The following is an 18,870-nucleotide window of genomic DNA, read 5'->3' as shown; positions in this document are numbered from 1 at the left end:
CGGGTATTATTCGAGATTCGTTCTCGATCCCCTGAAGCGGCTCTCCGGCAGGGTTTAGTCGAAAACGATTCTCGATGTGCGGACACGCTGCAACCACTCATTCGCTGCTGCTTAAACTAGGAGCTCAGGCAGCCCCCTCGAGAACTGCCCATGCATGCTCCGCTCCCAGCTTAGTTAGATGATTATTTCACCTTTTTAATTCCTCAGAATTAAATGCAGCCATAAACACCAGACAAGTGAAACAAAGTCTGAATGATAGGCTGAATTAAAATGTCTAACTTCTCAAGCCAGATAATATTATTAATTTATTTAACCGGTCTCGTAATCTACACATTGCCTCTGTACCGAAAGATACGAGCGGTTCATAATACTTATCACCTTTCTTCCCTCGAGAAGAAAGTCAATAGGCGTGAAGCTGAAACACCCGAAAGCGCACGTCTTTTCTTTTCTTTTTTGCTGTACTCTTCGAGATATTTCTCAATGAACACAGCCAGCACCCTCAAGAGTTGACTGTACATGCCTCGTTTCCAAACAGTATTGCGTGTGTCACCTCCCGAAGTTTAACGTGGGCAGGAAGACACACATTTTCAGCTGTGTTTATGGTAACAATTCAAGTTCCTACAGGACAAACAACACCAAATAGGACAGACAGTTGTACACAGAGCGCTTGCTGAAGAACAAATAGCTAACTCTGTTGTGGGCCGGCATCCTCTTGTAGCTTCCGTGTATGACGCAGCACCAATCACGATTGGATTAGTTTCATTCAGACGTCGTTCCGATGCAAGGCAACTTCTCCATTTTAAGCATATCGTTGCCATGCCATGTAAGCGTACCCATAAACAACATTTAAAAGCTGGATTCTCACCACAGGGGGGCTTTAGGGAAATAGCTTTACAGTAGCAGTATTTAAAGACTCTAGATTATGTTCTTTTACGTCCTGCAAGGAAACAGTTTTATCTCTTTCCTGACTAACTCCTGCTCTTCCCTCTTCCCTCTCTCAGACCAGACGGAGGTGGAGTGCAGCCCGAGCTCAGAGAACTCAGAGCAACACAACCTGCTGGAGCAGCTTCAGTCTCGGTACCGGCAGATGGAGGAGCGCATCACCTGCCCCATCTGCATCGACAACCACATCAAGCTGGTGTTCCAGTGCGGGCACGCCTCCTGCATCGACTGCAGCGCAGCGCTCAAGACCTGCCCCATCTGCCGGCAGACCATCCGCGAGCGCATTCAGCTCTTCGTCTGACCCGGGCTTCGTCTGACCTGAGCTTCATCTGTCCCCGAGGAGTTGATTCAAAATCAGCCATGGATGCGTGAGAATCCATTCTGGAGGATTTGGACCTTGTGTTTCCGAGTAGCATGAGGACGTCTGCTGCTCCGACTGGCAAAACATCTGTAACTACAGTATTATGGAGCGAAGAGTGAAGCGAGATATTTAAAGTCAGAATTGCGTGATATAAAGTCGCAATTCTGACTTTTTTTTCTCACAATTGCGTGATATAGTCAGAATTGCAAGATATAAAGTCAGAATTGCGAGATACAAAGTTACCTTTTTTATCCTGTGGCGGAAACAGGCTTCCATACAATTCTGACTTTTCTCGCAACCGCAAATTTATATCTCGCAATTATTACTTTTTTCTCTGAAAAATGAGAAACAAACTCGCAATCCTGACTTTTCTCGCAATTGTGAATTGTATAACTGATTATAATTATAACAATTTTAACTCCCAATTGCGAGAAAAGTCAGAATTGCAAATTTTATATCTCACAATTCGGACTTTAATAAATCGCTATTGCGAGTTTGTATCTCACATTTCTAAGAAAAAAGTAATAATTGTGAGATATAAATTCGTAGTTGCGATATACGCCATCATTTAGGATGCGACTGAAAATCATCCATGGTCGTGTGAAATTCCATTCTGGAGAATTCGGACCTTGTGTTTCCGAGTAGCATGAGGACGTCTGCTGCTCCGACTGGCTAAACATCTCTAACTACAGTATTATGGAGTGAAGAGAAGTTCACTGGCTCATGGGAGATCACCTGATATTCTCCACATACCCAGCATGCAACGTTCTGTGAGCTGACACGCAATACCTGGGCCATATTTTACTCTAAAATCCGAAGAATATTAAAGATATTTCGCCTTATTTTATTTTTTGTTACGTTTTCATCATCAATTCTCATTACTTTAAGTGTTTATGCATACGTGCCATCATCTAAATGAAACATTGGTAACACTTTACAATAAGGTTCATTAGTTAACATTAGTTAGTGCATTAAGCAACATGAACTAACAATGAGCAATACATTTGTTACTGTGTTAGTTAATCTTTGTTAATGCTAGTTAATACAAATACAACTGTTCATTGTTTATTCATGTTAGTTCACAGTGCATTAACTAATGTTAACCAATACAACCTTTGATTTTAATAATGTATTAGTAAATGTTGAAATTAATATTAACTAAGATCAATAAATGCTTTAGAAGTTTTGTTAATTCTTAGTTCCTGTTAACTTGGGTAGTTAACTAATGTTAACTAATGAACCTTATAGTAAAGTGTTACCGAAACATTATTGCATTTACAATGAATATAATTCTCCTTGAAACATGTGATTCTGGGGTGAAATATGGCCAGATCTGATCCAGCACTCATCAGTCCCTGAGAACGCCGTGTTTGTGCCGTTGTGTCGGAGAGCCGTGTTGTACAGATGCCTGTACCGTACCCGATCTAGGATTTACTCGAGCAAAGATATACATACTGCATGCTGGTGAGCATATTATCTACATCATATGTTGTGTCACAGAGGACATTTGTAGTGTTATAAGTACAGACGACCTGTAATTTCTACCCGTGTGTGATTATGGCTCTGTGTCTGTGTGACTGAAAAGGCGTTCAAGGCCGATAAAAGTAGATTAAACTGTGTCAGCAGAGGTGCTGAATGCTTCACAATACTAGCAGTGGTTTCATTTTCTCAGGTTCATGCAAGTCCGTTCGACTCAGAGTGCAAGACGCCTCCCTCTGTAAACTTTACAAACGTTCGGCCTTATCCACTGGCATTGCATGACATTATATGAAGTATTTATTAGCCTCATAAACCAGATCTCCCACTGTAATGCTTTGCCTAAATGTGTTCTGGGATTGAAATCACTTGTTTTGAGCATCACAGTGAATTGGAAACTCCTAGGATTTAAAGAGAACGTTCATCACTGCTGTCATTATTTCCTCATCCTCACATCTTTTGTTTTTCCATGGAATACAAAGTAGGCTAGATTGTTTTTTTGTTTTGTTTTAAAGAGTCGTCATACACTGTAGCTCTGATGTCAGTCGAGCTTCAAAAAAGAACCATAAAGTCAAAAATAGTCCATGCTTTTACTCCCAAGTAATCCAAGGTCATGTGGGTCATGTGTGAGAAACTATGGAAGCTTGTTTCCACCAGGAATACAGAAATAAAAAAAGTAATTGCGACATTTTATCTCGCGATTATTACTTTTTTCTCTGAAATGTGAGAAATTTCCAATTTGCAAGATATAATCTCTCTATTATATGGAAGCTTGTTTACGCCACAGAATAAATAAAGCTTCCATACAATTATTTTCTCGCAAACCGCAACTGTATATCTCGCAATTCTGACTTTTCTCACAATTGTGGATTGTATAACTTATAATTCTAACAATTTTAACTCCCAATTGCGAGAAAAGTCAGAATTGCACATTTTATATCTCGTAATTCAGACTTTATAAATCGCAATTGCGAGTTTGTATCACATTTCAGAGAAAAAAAAAAAGTAATAATTGCGAGATATAGATTTCGCAGTTGCGAGAAAAGTGAGTTTATATTTCGTCATTTGGATTTATAAAGTCAGAATTGTGAGATAAAAAGTTTTGTTTCAAATTTTTATTCTTTTAATTTTTATTCCGTGGCAGAACGGAGACGTCCGTAGACGTACCGACGTATTAGGATCACGCCAGGGAGCCTATCATCTTCAAGCGTTAACAGAACGAGCCAATGCACATTGGCATGCAAGATTTACATCTCACGCTCCGCCCCGCAGTGAGAGTATAAATAGGAAGTGAATGCAAGCACCATTTGCTTCCCAGGCTCTGCCAAGGGAAAGACACAGGCTCACTGCAGGGAGCCGTACCGTGGAAGAATACACACATGGGATCGCCGTAGGGATCACAACATATGGGACCCAGCCATGCACAGGTTCCACCAATGCATACTAGTGTTAGGCCTGCCGAGAGGTGTGGAGGAACTCGACAGTTCGGCTAACGGGGAACTCACCCGGAGCAGAAATGTTGCATGTAAGCGAGCACACTGGAGGATACCGGCTCGACACGAAGGCTATAAAACTTAGCGAACATGTTTGGTGTCTCCCAGCTCGCAGCTCTACAGATATCTGTCAGTGAGGCACCTTGTGGTGCTGAGGCACCTGAGCTCAGCCATGAACTCTCGGTCAGGGCTACACTTGTGCATGTCCATGAGTGCTTTGGCCTGATGGACCTGCAGCAACACCATGGCATGCTGGGAGGAGGCAGCCTGTCCACAGGCTCTGTAAGCCTTGCCCGTGAGAGCGGATGAGATCTTACAGGCCTACGATGGGAGACACGGATCACCCTTCCAGGAGGTAGAAGTCGCCGGATACATTTGCATCGCGACTGACCACTCAACTGGAGGATTATTCACGCACCCTTGGGCCAAACTACCATCAAGGGTAGTGAGGGGGAACTCTGTTTTGAGCAGAAAAAGGTGTCCTTGTGACCTCCTCATGCACTTCTGGAAAGAAAGGCACTGGGGCTGCGCGCTGAGGACCAGTACGGCCCGCCCCGAGATACCCAATTACCCAGCCTCGAGGGTTCGGGACACGGTGGAGGGGTCCACTCGAGCCCCACACTCTCGGCGGCCTGGGAAAGCATAGCCATCAATTCTGAATCAGGCTCGAGCAACGCAACTCTCTCTGAAGGAGTCTTCATCTCCAGACTCAAGCTCACCCTCCGATGCTGCGATAGACATCTGGTCAGCAGGGGGAGCCCCGAAGGAAAGGACTGGCTGGTTATAAGAGGAGCCAGCGCAATTCACTGGAAGCTCCACGGCTTGCAGTGTGTGAGAGGAGTGAGGGGCCCACAGGGATTGGGTACTGGGCAGGGAAGCCCTCACTGTGATCCTCAGATCACCCTGGCTAGTCGTCGAACTCGCCCTCTTTTGGGGTTGGCCAAAGAGGCACTAGATCGAGGCATAGGTAAGGAGACTCCTCCTCGTTTGAGTTATAGGAGTCTCGACCATAGCACAGAGATCGTCATGTTCCCATCGTCACACTGGCGGGGGATGGTGCAGCCATGAAGCACTCGCTCACTGTTTAGAAAAACGGTAACCTCGGTAAAGGTGCCCTCTAACTCTAACCAACCAACCAACACAACGCTGTGAAGACAGCAGTTGAGATCTGTAAGTAGCTCGCGACCACCGCTGTTCTCTCGCTGTCACACCGAAACTGGAGGAGAGGCTTTTTCCCAAAGAACAGTCGAGACACAAACACTCGTTGAACTCTTTCAACTAGGGCTGCACGATTAATCGAAATGAAACCGCACGCAATTTGGCAAAGACTGCGATTATTTTATGTGCAGCTTGTCAGTGAAGTACGGCTCTGAGTTCAGTAGTAAATGCTGCTCCATCTGAACACCAGAGGGCGTCTCACACACACACACACACACACACCACATATGCCCCGCCGCAGAAGTAGACAACACACATCATTCCAGGAAATCCCTTTGGGCATCATGCTAGCGCTGTAGCTGAATAAACAGATCGAAATGATTTGATTGATTTTTTTGCAAATGCAAAAAAAAATGCAAATCTCGTACGCCAGTGTGCATTGGCTCGTTCTGTTAACACTCGAAGATGATAGGCTCCCTGGCGTGATCCTAATACGTCTACGCATGTCAAACGAGACCGACTGAAAAGGAAACAATCTTCCATGAGCAACACACTCACATTTTTGAAGCTTTGTAAAGTGGAATGGAATCTCTATCGTTGCATGGAAATAGCTGTGCGTTTTTAGGCATGAGGGTGAGCAAACATGAACTGTCATTTCTGAGTGAACTGTTTCTGTAACAGTTATTGTATTTCACCTGCTATTATGATGTAAGAACTGAATGGCAGCTGGGTGTGTGTTTTACCATTGTTAGTTGAAATATTTCCACCATGAATTCGACCTGTAAGCACTCGAGCATCAGTTCATCCCCTCATAGAGTCTCATGTCTGTTGTGTGTTTCTGTTCCAGAAGGGCTTACTGTGTGCATTTATTATATTTTAATGTATACGTCATTCCGTGACGGGCTTTTTTTTTTAATAGGTCCTGCTTTTGGGACAGCCAACGCTAACATGTAAATCTGAATGTCTCGCTGTACGCCAGATCCTGAGAAATACTATGGCGAAATTAGTGCCAAAATGAGTCAGCGTGTGCGGAGGAGCATCATGTCCGGATCAAGCCTTTGTGATGTTTTTATTTAACTTATAGTTGTATTTTATAATTTGTTTAAATTGAAATTTTGTGTAGTTCTGTTGCTTTTTCGATTAAGAGGACAATGGAAGTCAGCCTCGGCTTTTAGAATAGAAGGACAGTCTAGTTTTATGAAGCTTATCTGCTAACAGCTCACCTTATACAGCATCACTTCTGTTCAATACTACTGCGAAGTGACTGCGTAAATTATTCCTGTTTATGTTAGATATTATAATATACAAAGTATCCTGATGAAAATGGCATGTTGTACTTCACTTGGATTTATTAAAATCAAAACTTATTGTGAAGGTAAATTTTAGAATCCAGAAAGCAAGTTCAGAATTGACTCTCAGAATGACATCGTCGTCTTTTCCGTGTAGAATATTGACAGTATAGAATTCATCTAGAACTGTCCATTTGTAATGATAATGTTTGTGTTGTACATAATACTACATGTAATTCAAAAGAACAAAACGTATGTGAGTTGTCAGCAGGTAAGGATAAAAACATGATAATGAATGACAGAAATGGTTTAAGTTTAAGGAAAGTGTATGTCAGATTATTTAAGCAAAAATAATAAAATGTTACAAAATGTTTATACAGTTCAGTATGTGGAGTTCCGATGTTGGCCTTACTGTCCATTTCCTATATTTATTTTCTTTGTTTTTGTCTCCTTTTTTTCAAGTTTTACTCTGTAAAAAATATTTTGAAGTAAATATTGAACTGTTTTATAAGCATATATTTATGGTTTCATTTTTTGGGAGCTGTAGTGGTCTAAGGATCTCACTGATGAATAAAGTTGAGAATGAATTCTCGTTTCAGCATTGAAAAGCTTGGAGAAAAGCAGAGAAAATGGCCCTGACATATTTTAAAGTCCCCCTGTGGTGAAAATCCAGCTTTTAATGTAGTTTATGTGTCTATGTGGTGTTTTTAATACGCTTTAAGACAAAGCATGTGTAAGTTCATAAGTCGACACCATTGCTGAGTATCTCCTCCTTAAAACTGCAGTGAACCAAAGACAGTCTCAAACACACGCTTTGAAATCGCTGGTGTTTCTGACGTCACAAACTACCTTGTTGTCACAGAGTCAGCCACACCAGGCTTGTTCGACTTGAACTGGCGCTGCACAGGCCGATCGGTGAATGGCATCAAAGTAGAAAGTAGACGGCTTCTTATGCTTTTGAATTGCTCTTGCCTGGGATCTCAAGTGTCACGCATTGAGCGTGACAGTCACTCATTTCGGTCTTTTGTCACGCACTCCTGCCACACATTGTATTTCTCACGCCAAAAAACTATTTATAATATATTTAATATGCCACAGTGGCAGCGCCCAAAATGTCTCTGGCCACGCCGCTCTCACGGTTCGGCAGGAATCAAGCGCGTCTCCCATGGAGTTCTTAGTCGAGACTGCCACTTATCAGCCAATCAAAAAAAAGAAAGGGGCTACACAATAGCCAATCAGAAAATAGCACTATTGTATCTAGGTGAGATTTAACGCAACAACCAATGAAAAAAAAAAGCATATCCTGGAATTGTTCACTTGATTCTGCTACAGCTACAGCGCCGTCTTCCGAAGTTTCGTTCACTTTGAGCACAGAGTAAGTCATGATCTCCTGTTTTAATGTTACAACAAATTCACAACTTGTTTGACACAAACAGTGACAACTTGACTGCTGTTAGAGAATGTTATCCAGATAATTAGCATCAGTTTTTCATGAGTGTCTGTAACTTAGCCTACAGTTTTACAGCCTGTTCACTGACAACACCTGCTCAGAACAAGTAGTCTAGGCCTAGTCATACTGTCACATTATAAAAATATCTCTCTCCAAATAGGCTTTATAATTTTTTTAGCACTAAATAAATGAAAGTGTATTGCATAGTCGATGTTATAGGTCACTTTTAAAATCATGCCATATTTTAGAATTATATCTTGGCCAATTATGCATTAATCATTGCATCTGTCTTTCAAAGATGTCCGGTAAAATGCAATCAAGCATCCTCTCATTCGCCCTGAGAGGAAAGTCCCCTAAAAAGGCCAGGTTAGAGGATGCTGGCCCAGAGAAGGTGGCGAAAAGGGAAGGCCCATTAGAGGAGGAGACAGTGCAGGTGGAAGGCAACAAGTCCAAAAAGGCAACAAACACTTACAATAAACAACACCAGTCACAATCACTCTCTCTCTCTCTCTCTCTCTCACACACATGCGGAAATAGAATAAATACTTTGAATTTGAGCAATTATTAATAACAACAAAAGCACTAATAATAAAATTATTAATGAAACACCCCCACTCCCGCGACCCGTCCAACCGGGGTTGGGGGGGATGTCACTCTTGCCTGTAGGGATGGGTACCGAAACCCGGTATTAAACGGGCCCCGGTGCTGAATTATGAAAGACCGCTGGATCGATAAGCTCGGACGTTACCGGTTCTGCTGTCGGTACTGGAGAAATTTAGAAAGTACACGTGCTATTTATTATTGCTATTAAGAAATTATTATCTTGCAAATTTAATCTCGGGTGGGCCATTTATATGGATACACCGTAATAACACGGGAATGGTTGGTGATATTAAAGTCCTGTTTGTGGCACATTAGTATATGTGAGGGGGCAAACTCCTCAAGATGGGTGGTGACCATGGTGGCCATTTAGAAGTCGGCCATCTTGGATACAACTTTTGTTTTTTCAATAGGAAGAGGGCCATGTGACACATCATGTAAATAACTCATGAACGAATAAAGTTACGTTGAAACCAAGCACACCATTGTTTTTCTTGTGACATTACCAATAAGTTTGATGTGTCACATGGCCCTCTTCCTATTGAAAAAAAACAAAAGTTGTATCCAAGATGGCCGACTTCTAAATGGCCACCATGGTCACCACCCATCTTGAGTTTGCCCCCTCACATATACTAATGTGCCACAAACAGGACTTTAATATCACCAACCATTCCCATGTTATTACGGTGTATCCATATAAATGGCCCACCCTGTATAATAATATTGAACCATTTGTCTGTGATGCATTTTTGCTAAAGAGAGAGAGTGTGTGTGTGTGTGTGTGTGTGTGTGTGTGTGTGTGTGTGAGAGAGAGCGATCTTTCACGCGGAGCCACGGCTCGCACAACACAACAGCCCTGCTTAATGAGTGACGATGAGGACAGAACATTCAAACGGTTACACTTTAGATCTTTGATATTAAACTAATTTTATTTTAGATTTTGGCTTCCAATGATTATAAAAAATAAGATATTTGAGGTATAACCATTAAAAACTAAAAGCGCATTCTGCAACTTCCTTCCCTTCACAGCGGTGCGCTGTCATTTCTCCCTAACGCCAGAATCTGCACGATCGGTGATTGTTGTAAAATATAGTCTATACTGCTGCTAAACTGCGGGACGCGTTTGATAATAAAAGGCTATTAAAAGTACCAAAATGGACGCAATAGACGCTGTTGCAAATGCGGCGCGCGCTCCGAAACACACCGCAACGAGACAAGCACGTATATTTTGGGCTTCGTGTGCGCATCTAAACGATCAAATATACACACAAATATGTCAAAATGGCCGTCTTGGAGATTCACTTAAACAGTTTATTCACTTAAATACAGTTTATGTCTTAAATGGACGTATAGTAATAGTTGGGAGAAAATATGATGCGTAATAATGATTAGATCTGCGTTTGGTCTTAAAGAGGCAGCAGTCTAATAATCCTGCTGATGATTGCTCCATTAATGTGAATCAAACAACAAAAGGCAAAGAGGAAATCTGTCACAGCTCTTGAATGAATCATTTTGGCTTTTATAAGCTTTAATCTTTCTATGATAAACTATGCAGTATTATTTTACATCTGGCTTTATTAGATGTCTTTTTAGCCCATATTACTCCTGAACAGTAGGCTAATGTCAGTAGACATTACTGAAATTAAAGCACTGGGTATATAATTTGTATATTTGTTTTATTGTATACTTTATTTTAGTTTGACCATGTGTTTGTACTTTGTTTTTGGTGTCCTATGTCTTCTGAATATAAAACACAAAAGCCTGCACCCTTCTGCATAACAGACATGTTTTATTTGTTTTGTTAAAGCATTGCTTTTTCTTTTGCTATAGATATTTATTTTACATTTCAAAATATAAAGCAATATTAATTATGTTCTACATTTTTCTTTTTCTTTTTTTTTAATATAACAAAAAGAATCGATAAGAATACCGTTAAAGTACCGGATCGATAAGGAGTATCGATAAGAGTAGTAATACCGTTAAAACCTTAACGATACCCATCCCTAGTTGCCTGTCTTGCGGTACTTTGATTTCATAAATCGATCGGTCTGTGCAGCGCCGGTTCAAGTCGAACAAGCCTACCGTCACAGCCCCAATCATCACCAAATCACCAAGACCACTCGTTCACAATCACCAGATTACTGACTCCTTACACCTGCACTCATTGTCTGGTCTCGTCACCATCAGCTTTGCTTTGACATCCAATTTATGTAAACTTATGGAACGGATGGTTATGAATAGGTTGACTTATGAAATGGAGAGTAAAAGTATTCTGTCAGCATGTCAAAGCGGATTTAGAAAAGGGCGAAATACGATGGACTCAATTCTGAGTTTGGAGGCGGAAATTCGAAAAGCTCAAATTAATAAAGAAATGTTGGTGGGAGTCTTTTTCGATGTTGAAAAGGCTTATGATATGTTGTGGAAAGAAGGGCTGTAAATGAAATTGGAAAGTTTGGGAATTGAGGGAAAAATGTATAACTGGATTTAAAGTTTTTGTTTGGAAGAACGATTCAAGTTAGAGTGGGGTCTGCATATTCTTCTCTCACCTCAGTAGGTGGTGGGAATGCACCATTTATGTTGGTCTGCCAATCCGCCATTAAACACCAGAAGAAGAAGAAGTCACCATCAGCTTACCTGTGATTCGTCTTGTCCAGCTTCCAGTCTTCTGTTCATCTTCCTGATCCAGATGTCCTGTCTTCGTGTTCACTCGTCACCTGCACAGAGAATCCACTTCAGTCTTTACCAGCTAAACCATCATCATCATCAGTCAACTAGTCATCCTCTCACCATCGTCTGGTTCCTGCTGTTCCACGCCACTCTCCTAAACACTGTGTTCATTATAACACCTGTCAGATCAGCGTGTGATCGTCAACGAGTGGATCTCTGAGCTGAGCGAGTGAGTGAGTGGAGGCGTGGAGGCGGGGCTCATTTGCATATTTATAAACCGCATTAAAAGAGGCAAGGGTGTCGAGTTACATTCAAGATATTTTAAGACATGAAGGAAAAAACGTTTGAATATGTCATTTTGAGGATCAAAGATGAGTTTTAAGAGATACAGTTATAGACTACAGTGGGACTTTAAGCCATTCTTTCAGTTAAACCGGCTCAAGCATGCATTAGTCTGTGTTTAGACTGTGAAACCGGCCATCAGTGTTTAAAGTGTGTCTTTACAGACGTGTCATTATTTGAAGATACATGACAGTATCAGCAGCTTCACAGCTGTCAGTGTCAATATAGCTTGAACAGCAGTGCCATAATTAAGAGATAATTCACGACTAGCTGTGCATTAAACAATATTAATTGTTGCATTAACAATTATGCATTAACAATATTAATGCATATTAATATTAATGCATATTAATAATATTAATGCAATATTAATGCTGTTCAGTGCATTAACAATATTAATGCACGTGGAGGAAAAAAATAGGTGTGTATCCAAAAACTGTACTCAAGTACAAGTATTTATATAAATATTAGTAATAATATTAATAATTACTTGAGTAATAAAAAAGTATCCAATGAAAAAACTACTTGTGAAGCTAGTTAGTTACTTCACAGATCACATAAATAGATCACATAAATCATTGCCTGTCCTTTGGTTTGTATAATAGTAACTTATACAACTACATTTGGATTATTACACAATGTCGAAATAAAGTGAATCTGCAGAGTTTTGCATGTAAAGGGAACCATTGAAGAAAGCGTTAAAACTCACATGTGCTCGCGCTCATGACCGCATTCACGCTACTGAACATCTGAACACAAACAACGATCAAATGCACATTGACGGATCATCTTCCGTCTGTTCTCCAAAATGTAATCAAATGTATATTTCTGCAAGCGCAAGGCATTCTGGGTTTTTTTTTTAAGACGAGTTCGCACACCACTGCGCAATACTCACAAACTACCGCGGGATGGCGGCTGTTCGATTCATAAACTGTGAACATTGGTAGCTTATTTAATGTGTAAATTAAGGTATATGTCCAAAAAACTGCTAGCATCATACTTTGTAGTAGTGCTATCGTGGCGTAATAACCTGTTTGGTTGTAAAACGTATTACCTGAGTGAAATGAAATCGAATGTATCGTCCTGTGGCAGGGACGGATTGACAATCTGTGCGTTCTGGAAAAGTCCAGAACGGCCGTCCAACCGAGGGCCGTCGGCACAAAAAAAAAAAAAAGTCTAATAAAGCAGTATTAACAGCCAACAGCAGGGGCACTAATATGATCACTTATGCTACGTGTAAAAAACAACAACTGAGGAAGAAGAGTCGGCCTATAGCCACTGACATTTTATAAGGCTGCACTTTTAAATTTGCTTACATTATATTTGAATAGCAGTGGTCTCCAACGTGGTGCCTGTGAGTTGCCCGCTAAACACATTCTATAAATAGCCCCAACTTGCCGTCGGGGTTCCAGACTTCGAATAAATGGTATAATTTTGCGACCTTTTCAACTAAACGTTTCAATTTGAACTTTTGCCTCTACAAAATTACCCAACTCTCTTTGATTGTACGCTGTCATTTGCGTTGCGTATGAGAAACATCAAATGGCAAACGCGTAAAAAGCGGAACAAAACTTGTTTGATCTGAGCAGCGCATTATCAGCTCGATCGGCCCAAAAAACAGCGATCGCGGACAAAGCTGATCTCGATCACGCGAACATTATTACACAGAGCTGCGCGATCCACTGAGAAGCACTTCAATTCAGCGCATAATTCTCTATCTCTATTATAAACCACAAATGACTATGTGATTTAAGCTTGTAAAAAGCCAGATGAAACAGCGCTGATATTCTCAACATATTGACGCAAAAAAAAAAAAAAAAAAAAAAAAAAAACAGGCGAAACATTGTTCCGAGAACAAACCAGTTAGAAGACATTACACACCAAAACCTATGAATTAACTATTAAAAATGCTGTTATATTAATACAGTTATGTATAAATATATTAAATGTAATGCAGTAATGTTTTTGTTTAGAAGTTATGGCAGTTTATTATTATTTTTTTTATTTTTTTTTATTTATATTTATACTAAATGTTTGGGCTACTGTTTTTGATAACACGTACAATAGGTTTATAGAAAATCAACTAAAAAAAACTAAAAAAACTAAACAAAAAAATACATTTTCATAAGTTTTCAGGATTTTTTTTAAACGCTTTTAAGTCTGAACCAGAATATCAAGATATTTTATTATTTCCCATATGATGGTGAAAAGTAAAAAAGCTTCACCATGTTATGTATAATAAATATTGGAGTATAACAAATAAAAATTCCTTCTAGATGTAGGCCTTGCACACAAAAAGGTTGGAGATCCCTGGTATACAGTAGCCTATATGTTTTAGAATTACAAGTTTGTGTAATTTGGGTTACTGTAGCCAGTGACATTTCGTTATTTGTATTTTATGGCATTGTACATTTTTTGTTTTTATTTGAAGGCTGAGGCTTCATTAATAAACACAACCCCAATTATCATCATTGGTTTTGAGATGTTACTTGCTGTGAATACCTGTCTGATAGGCTACAGTATTGTGGCATAGCCTATTATCAGGACATCCTGGTGTCTGTCCCACACGGCTAGAGGCGAATGGCCGGATGATGGGCCTATTTGGGAGAAAGTCCAGGGCTGTTTTTTAGCCCCAGTCCGTCCCTGTCCTGTGGAATCATTCATTCACAGACAGACAGCATACGAAGATGTTCAACTAATAAAGATCTTCATCGCTGGCAAAAATATGATGCATTTGCAGATTTGCTTTTCACTTGACTTCACTTCATCCAACGCTCTTGATGTTCTTACAGTTTTTTCTGATGGCTTAAGCTCATTTTTTGTAACTATTGACTATTTTTGCAAAACTCTACACACAAATAAGAAAACCTTTCACCAAATCAGCAAAACAGTTCTCTTGCAAAAGCTAATAAACCTTGCTTAACTCTTCAAACCTTTGTAAAAATTGTATTTTTGTATCAAACAGTTAACCCAAGCCATCACATTAATAAGCACACAATGCGCCAACTACACACTGATGGTATGAATAAAAAACACATCCGGCTTTTGCTTTCTCTGTGCACAAGGTAGGCTATGTCAGTCTGAGGTCATACTTTTGTCATAGTTTTGTAAACATACAGGGATCCAAACTTCAAGTATTGGTGTTTATTTACACACATCACAAACACAAGTGTGTTTTTTTTTCAAGTCAAAACACAAAATAGTCATTTCACTGAGAAAAAAATAAAAATAAATCAGTCTACATCGTGTCGTCTCTCTGGGTCCGGCCACAAAATTTCGTCTACATCACATGCAATGTCCTCTAGTCCAAGGCACCGGGGAAAATATCTCCTGGAATGCCGTATCCAGGCCTGACATGATGCCTGCTCAATGTCCCCACATGCCTCCTCCATTGCCTGTAAAAGGGCTATGCGTTGATGGGGATGACGGTCATAGACCTTCCAGCGCCAGGCAGAGAAGAACTCTTCAATTGGATTCAAGAATGGAGAGTATGGGGGAGGTTGAGTACAGTGAAGAGTGGGTGATCTGTAAACCAGTTGCGGACCAAAGCAGCCCTATGGAAACTAGCATTGTCCCATATGATGACGTATCTGGTCTGCTCTGGTCTCTGAACATTAGTGAGCATGTCATGTAAGGTGTCCAGGAATGTAATAATGTGTGCAGTGTTATATGGGCCTAGGGTTGCATGATGGTGAACAACACCATTTTGGCTTATAGCTGCACACATAGTTATGTTACCACCATGTTGTCCTGGGACATTGATTATGGCACGGTGTCCAATAATGTTCCTGCCACGTCTCCTTGTTTTAGTGAGGTTAAAACCCGACTCATCCACAACAAGCAGCTCATGACCTATGGCATCTGCCTCTAGCTCCATCACTCTCTGGACAAGACGAAACACATGCAGCACAGCAGGCCCATGCACAGCACTACAGTACGCACTTCCAGATTCAGTCCCAGTGATACTATAGCTTTCCTGCACATAGTCATATCGCAGTTGTTTTACACGTTCACTGTTTCTTTCAAAAGGGACTCTGTAGATTTGTTTCATTCGGATTCTGTTGCGGGCAAGAACATGAGATAATACAGAAATGCTCACATCATGTATGTTTTGGAAGGTGGTGTCATCCTCAGTTATGCGCTGCTGTATTTCTCGTAGCCTTATGGAATTATTTGCAATCACCATATTGACTATATAGGTCTCTTGTTCTGCAGTGAACATTCTTCCTCTGCCCCCGGCATCTGGACGTCCAGCAATTCTGTTAAGTAACAATTTCAGTATTTTTACATGTATGGTATTGTTGTGATTCTCATTAGAGTATGGCAGTGCTACAAAACTTAGTGCAAAGTGACTGTACTAACCGATTCTCATTTCGAAATGTCCTTATGATGCTTGCTACAGTGTAGCGGCTCAAGTTAGGCTGAACCCGTTGGCCAGCTTCCCTCAGGGTCATCCCATTGATTCCGTGGTCCACTTCTGTAGCTCTGATGTCATCAGTAATTCTATTTCTTACTCTGCTTACCCTTCCTCTTCCCCCTCCTCGTCCTCCTCTTGCTCCTCCTTGTCCTCTTCCTCTAACTTTATCTCCTTGTCCTTGTCGTCCTCTCCCTCTTGCTTTTTCACCTCCGCGTCCTCTTCCTCCTCCTCTCTCTCCTACTTCTTCACCTCCTCTTCCTCCTCCTCTTCTTCACCTCCGCGTCCTCTTCCTCCTCCTCTCCCTCTCGCTTTTTCACCTCCGCGTCCTCTTCCTCCTCCTCTCCCTCTCTCTTCTTCACCTCCGCATCCTCTTCCTCCTCCTCTCTCTCCTACTTCTTCACCTCCGCATCCTCTTCCTCCTCCTCTCCTACTTCTTCACCTCCGCGTCTTCTTCCTCCTCCTCTTCCTCTTCCTCTCTCCTACTTCTTCACCTCCACGTCCTCTTCCTCCTCCTCTTCCTCCTCCTCTCTCTCCTACTTCTTCACCTCCGCGTCTTCTTCCTCCTCCTCTTCCTCCTCCTCCTCTCCTACTTCTTCACCTCCTCCTCTTCTTCCTCCTCCTCTTCCTCCTCCTCTTCCTCCTCCTCTCTCTCCTACTTCTTCACCTCCGCGTCCTCTTCCTCCTCCTCTTCCTCCTCCTCCTCTCTCTCCTACTTCTTCACCTCCGCGTCTTCTTCCTCCTCCTCTTCCTCCTCCTCCTCTCCTACTTCTTCACCTCCTCCTCTTCTTCCTCCTCCTCTTCCTCCTCCTCTCTCTCCTACTTCTTCACCTACACGTCCTCTTCCTCCTCCTCTCTCTCCTACTTCTTCACCTACACGTCCTCTTCCTCCTCCTCTCTCTCCTACTTCTTCACCTCCACGTCCTCTTCCTCCTCCTCTTCCTCCTCCTCTCTCTCCTACTTCTTCACCTCCACGTCCTCTTCCTCCTCCTCTTCCTCCTCCTCTCTCTCCTACTTCTTCACCTCCACGTCCTCTTCCTCCTCCTCTTCCTCCTCCTCTCTCTCCTACTTCTTCACCTACACGTCCTCTTCCTCCTCCTCTTCCTCCTCCTCTCTCTCCTACTTCTTCACCTCCACGTCCTCTTCCTCCTCCTCTTCCTCCTCCTCTCTCTCCTACTTCTTCACCTCCACGTCCTCTTCCTCCTCCTCTTCCTCCTCCTCTCTCTCCTACTTCTTCACCTACACGTCCTCTTCCTCCTCCTCTTCCTCCTCCTCTCTCTCCTACTTCTTCACCTCCACATCCTCTTCCTCCTCCTCTCTCTCCTACTTCTTCACCTCTGTGTCCTCCATTGTACTCCACACGGACAGCTTACCTGTGGCTTATTTATAGTGCTTAGGCTGATTGCAAAGTGAACTAATTATCTAAAACAGTTTTCACATGTGACAGTGTGCCAGACAGTTGGCAAAATAGTGTAAATAATAGCCATACATGTGTATAGTTTTGCTAGGAGTGTGTTGATCATTTGGAAATTGAGTGTAAAGCAGTGAGTTGTGTTTGCAGTTCTGCAAAAACAGTGCTGTGCAGTGGATTGTACCTACAGTTTTGCAAAGTGTGTTACAAAATTGCAAACTGAGTGCAAAGCAGTGTTTGTGCTTTTAGTTTTGCAAACTCAGTGAGTGGTTTTGCTATAAGTATTAATAGTTTTAGAAATTGTGCTATAAGAATCACGGTTAGGGTTTGAGCATTCAGAAAAAACTGTAAATCTTCCTGTTACGACTCCGAGTGTGAAACCGCTTCAGATTCAGTGTGTGGAGGGAACACATCATTCAAACTGATTCGTGAACCGATTTAGACAGTTCTGCTAACATGTTTGATTAAGTCTTTGAAGAGAGACAAAGAACTTATATGGACAAGAAGTGTCTCAAACTGGCGACCCGTGTGAGCGTCGAGTCTGAGGAGGCGGGGCGGGAGAAACCACGATCTCTGATATTTTGAATTGGACTGCAGTACCTATTTCCACCACTAGCTGTCCTTCTTACAGACTGCACCTTCATTCAAAACAATGTTATTTCTTCTTAAAATGGTATTTTGTTTTCAGATGACACACACAAACCATCATATGAATAGACATTTACAAGAACCAGTTGAACACTGATGTGCTCAATGTAAAACACTGATGAATGGAAAACACTTCTTCTCCATTCGTCATAATGACTTAAGCCTTTTGTTTTGTTCAGTGTTACACTTACTACAGACAGTACATATATAAGTGTGTTGTAAAATATTTGGGAATATTGTTTTTATTCTCAGAACACACAAATACACGGAAACAAATATATTTTATTTTTCCAAAAAAACAATGTACACAGTGTACATCCCAGCCAACACAAAGTTGCAGATACAGTGGTCTACAAGAATTTACAGTAAAACCCCTATGCTGCATCCCCTCTCCTGTTCTGGTCTGGCCACAGCTCCTCATCCACTTGCTTGGAGAAGGGGTATACCGTATACGCATTTGTGGATTTCGGTCATACACTTTCCATCTCCAGGCAGAAAAGCATTCCTCAATAGGATATAGGAATGGAGAATATGGAGGGAGATATACAACTAGAAAGCATGGGTGGGCAGTGAACCAGTTACGAACCAGGGCTGCGTTTCCCAAAAGCATCGTAAGCCT

At 41.5% G+C, this 18,870-nt stretch overlaps 2 protein-coding genes across 2 annotated transcripts in view; both read left to right on the top strand.

The window, feature by feature from the left end:
• Positions 1-7,233, top strand: part of mib2 (MIB E3 ubiquitin protein ligase 2) — a 61,860-nt gene extending 54,627 nt beyond the window's left edge. Inside the window, exon 18 of the mRNA XM_084389714.1 lies at positions 1,002-7,233. Coding sequence (XP_084245840.1) covers positions 1,002-1,243 — 242 coding nt within the window. The 3' untranslated portion in view covers positions 1,244-7,233. The remainder of the gene's footprint in view (positions 1-1,001) is intronic.
• LOC311278748 (nuclear factor 7, ovary-like) overlaps positions 1-18,870 on the top strand; it is a 1,193,180-nt gene that overhangs the window by 207,421 nt on the left and 966,889 nt on the right. The gene's annotated exons all lie outside the window — the stretch shown is intronic.

Source organism: Rutilus rutilus (genome assembly GCF_951802725.1).
Source record: "Rutilus rutilus genome assembly, chromosome: 19".
Lineage (NCBI taxonomy): Eukaryota > Metazoa > Chordata > Actinopteri > Cypriniformes > Leuciscidae > Rutilus > Rutilus rutilus.
The sequence above is the reverse complement of the archived record's forward strand: the minus strand, read 5'-3'. Positions and strand labels throughout refer to the sequence as shown.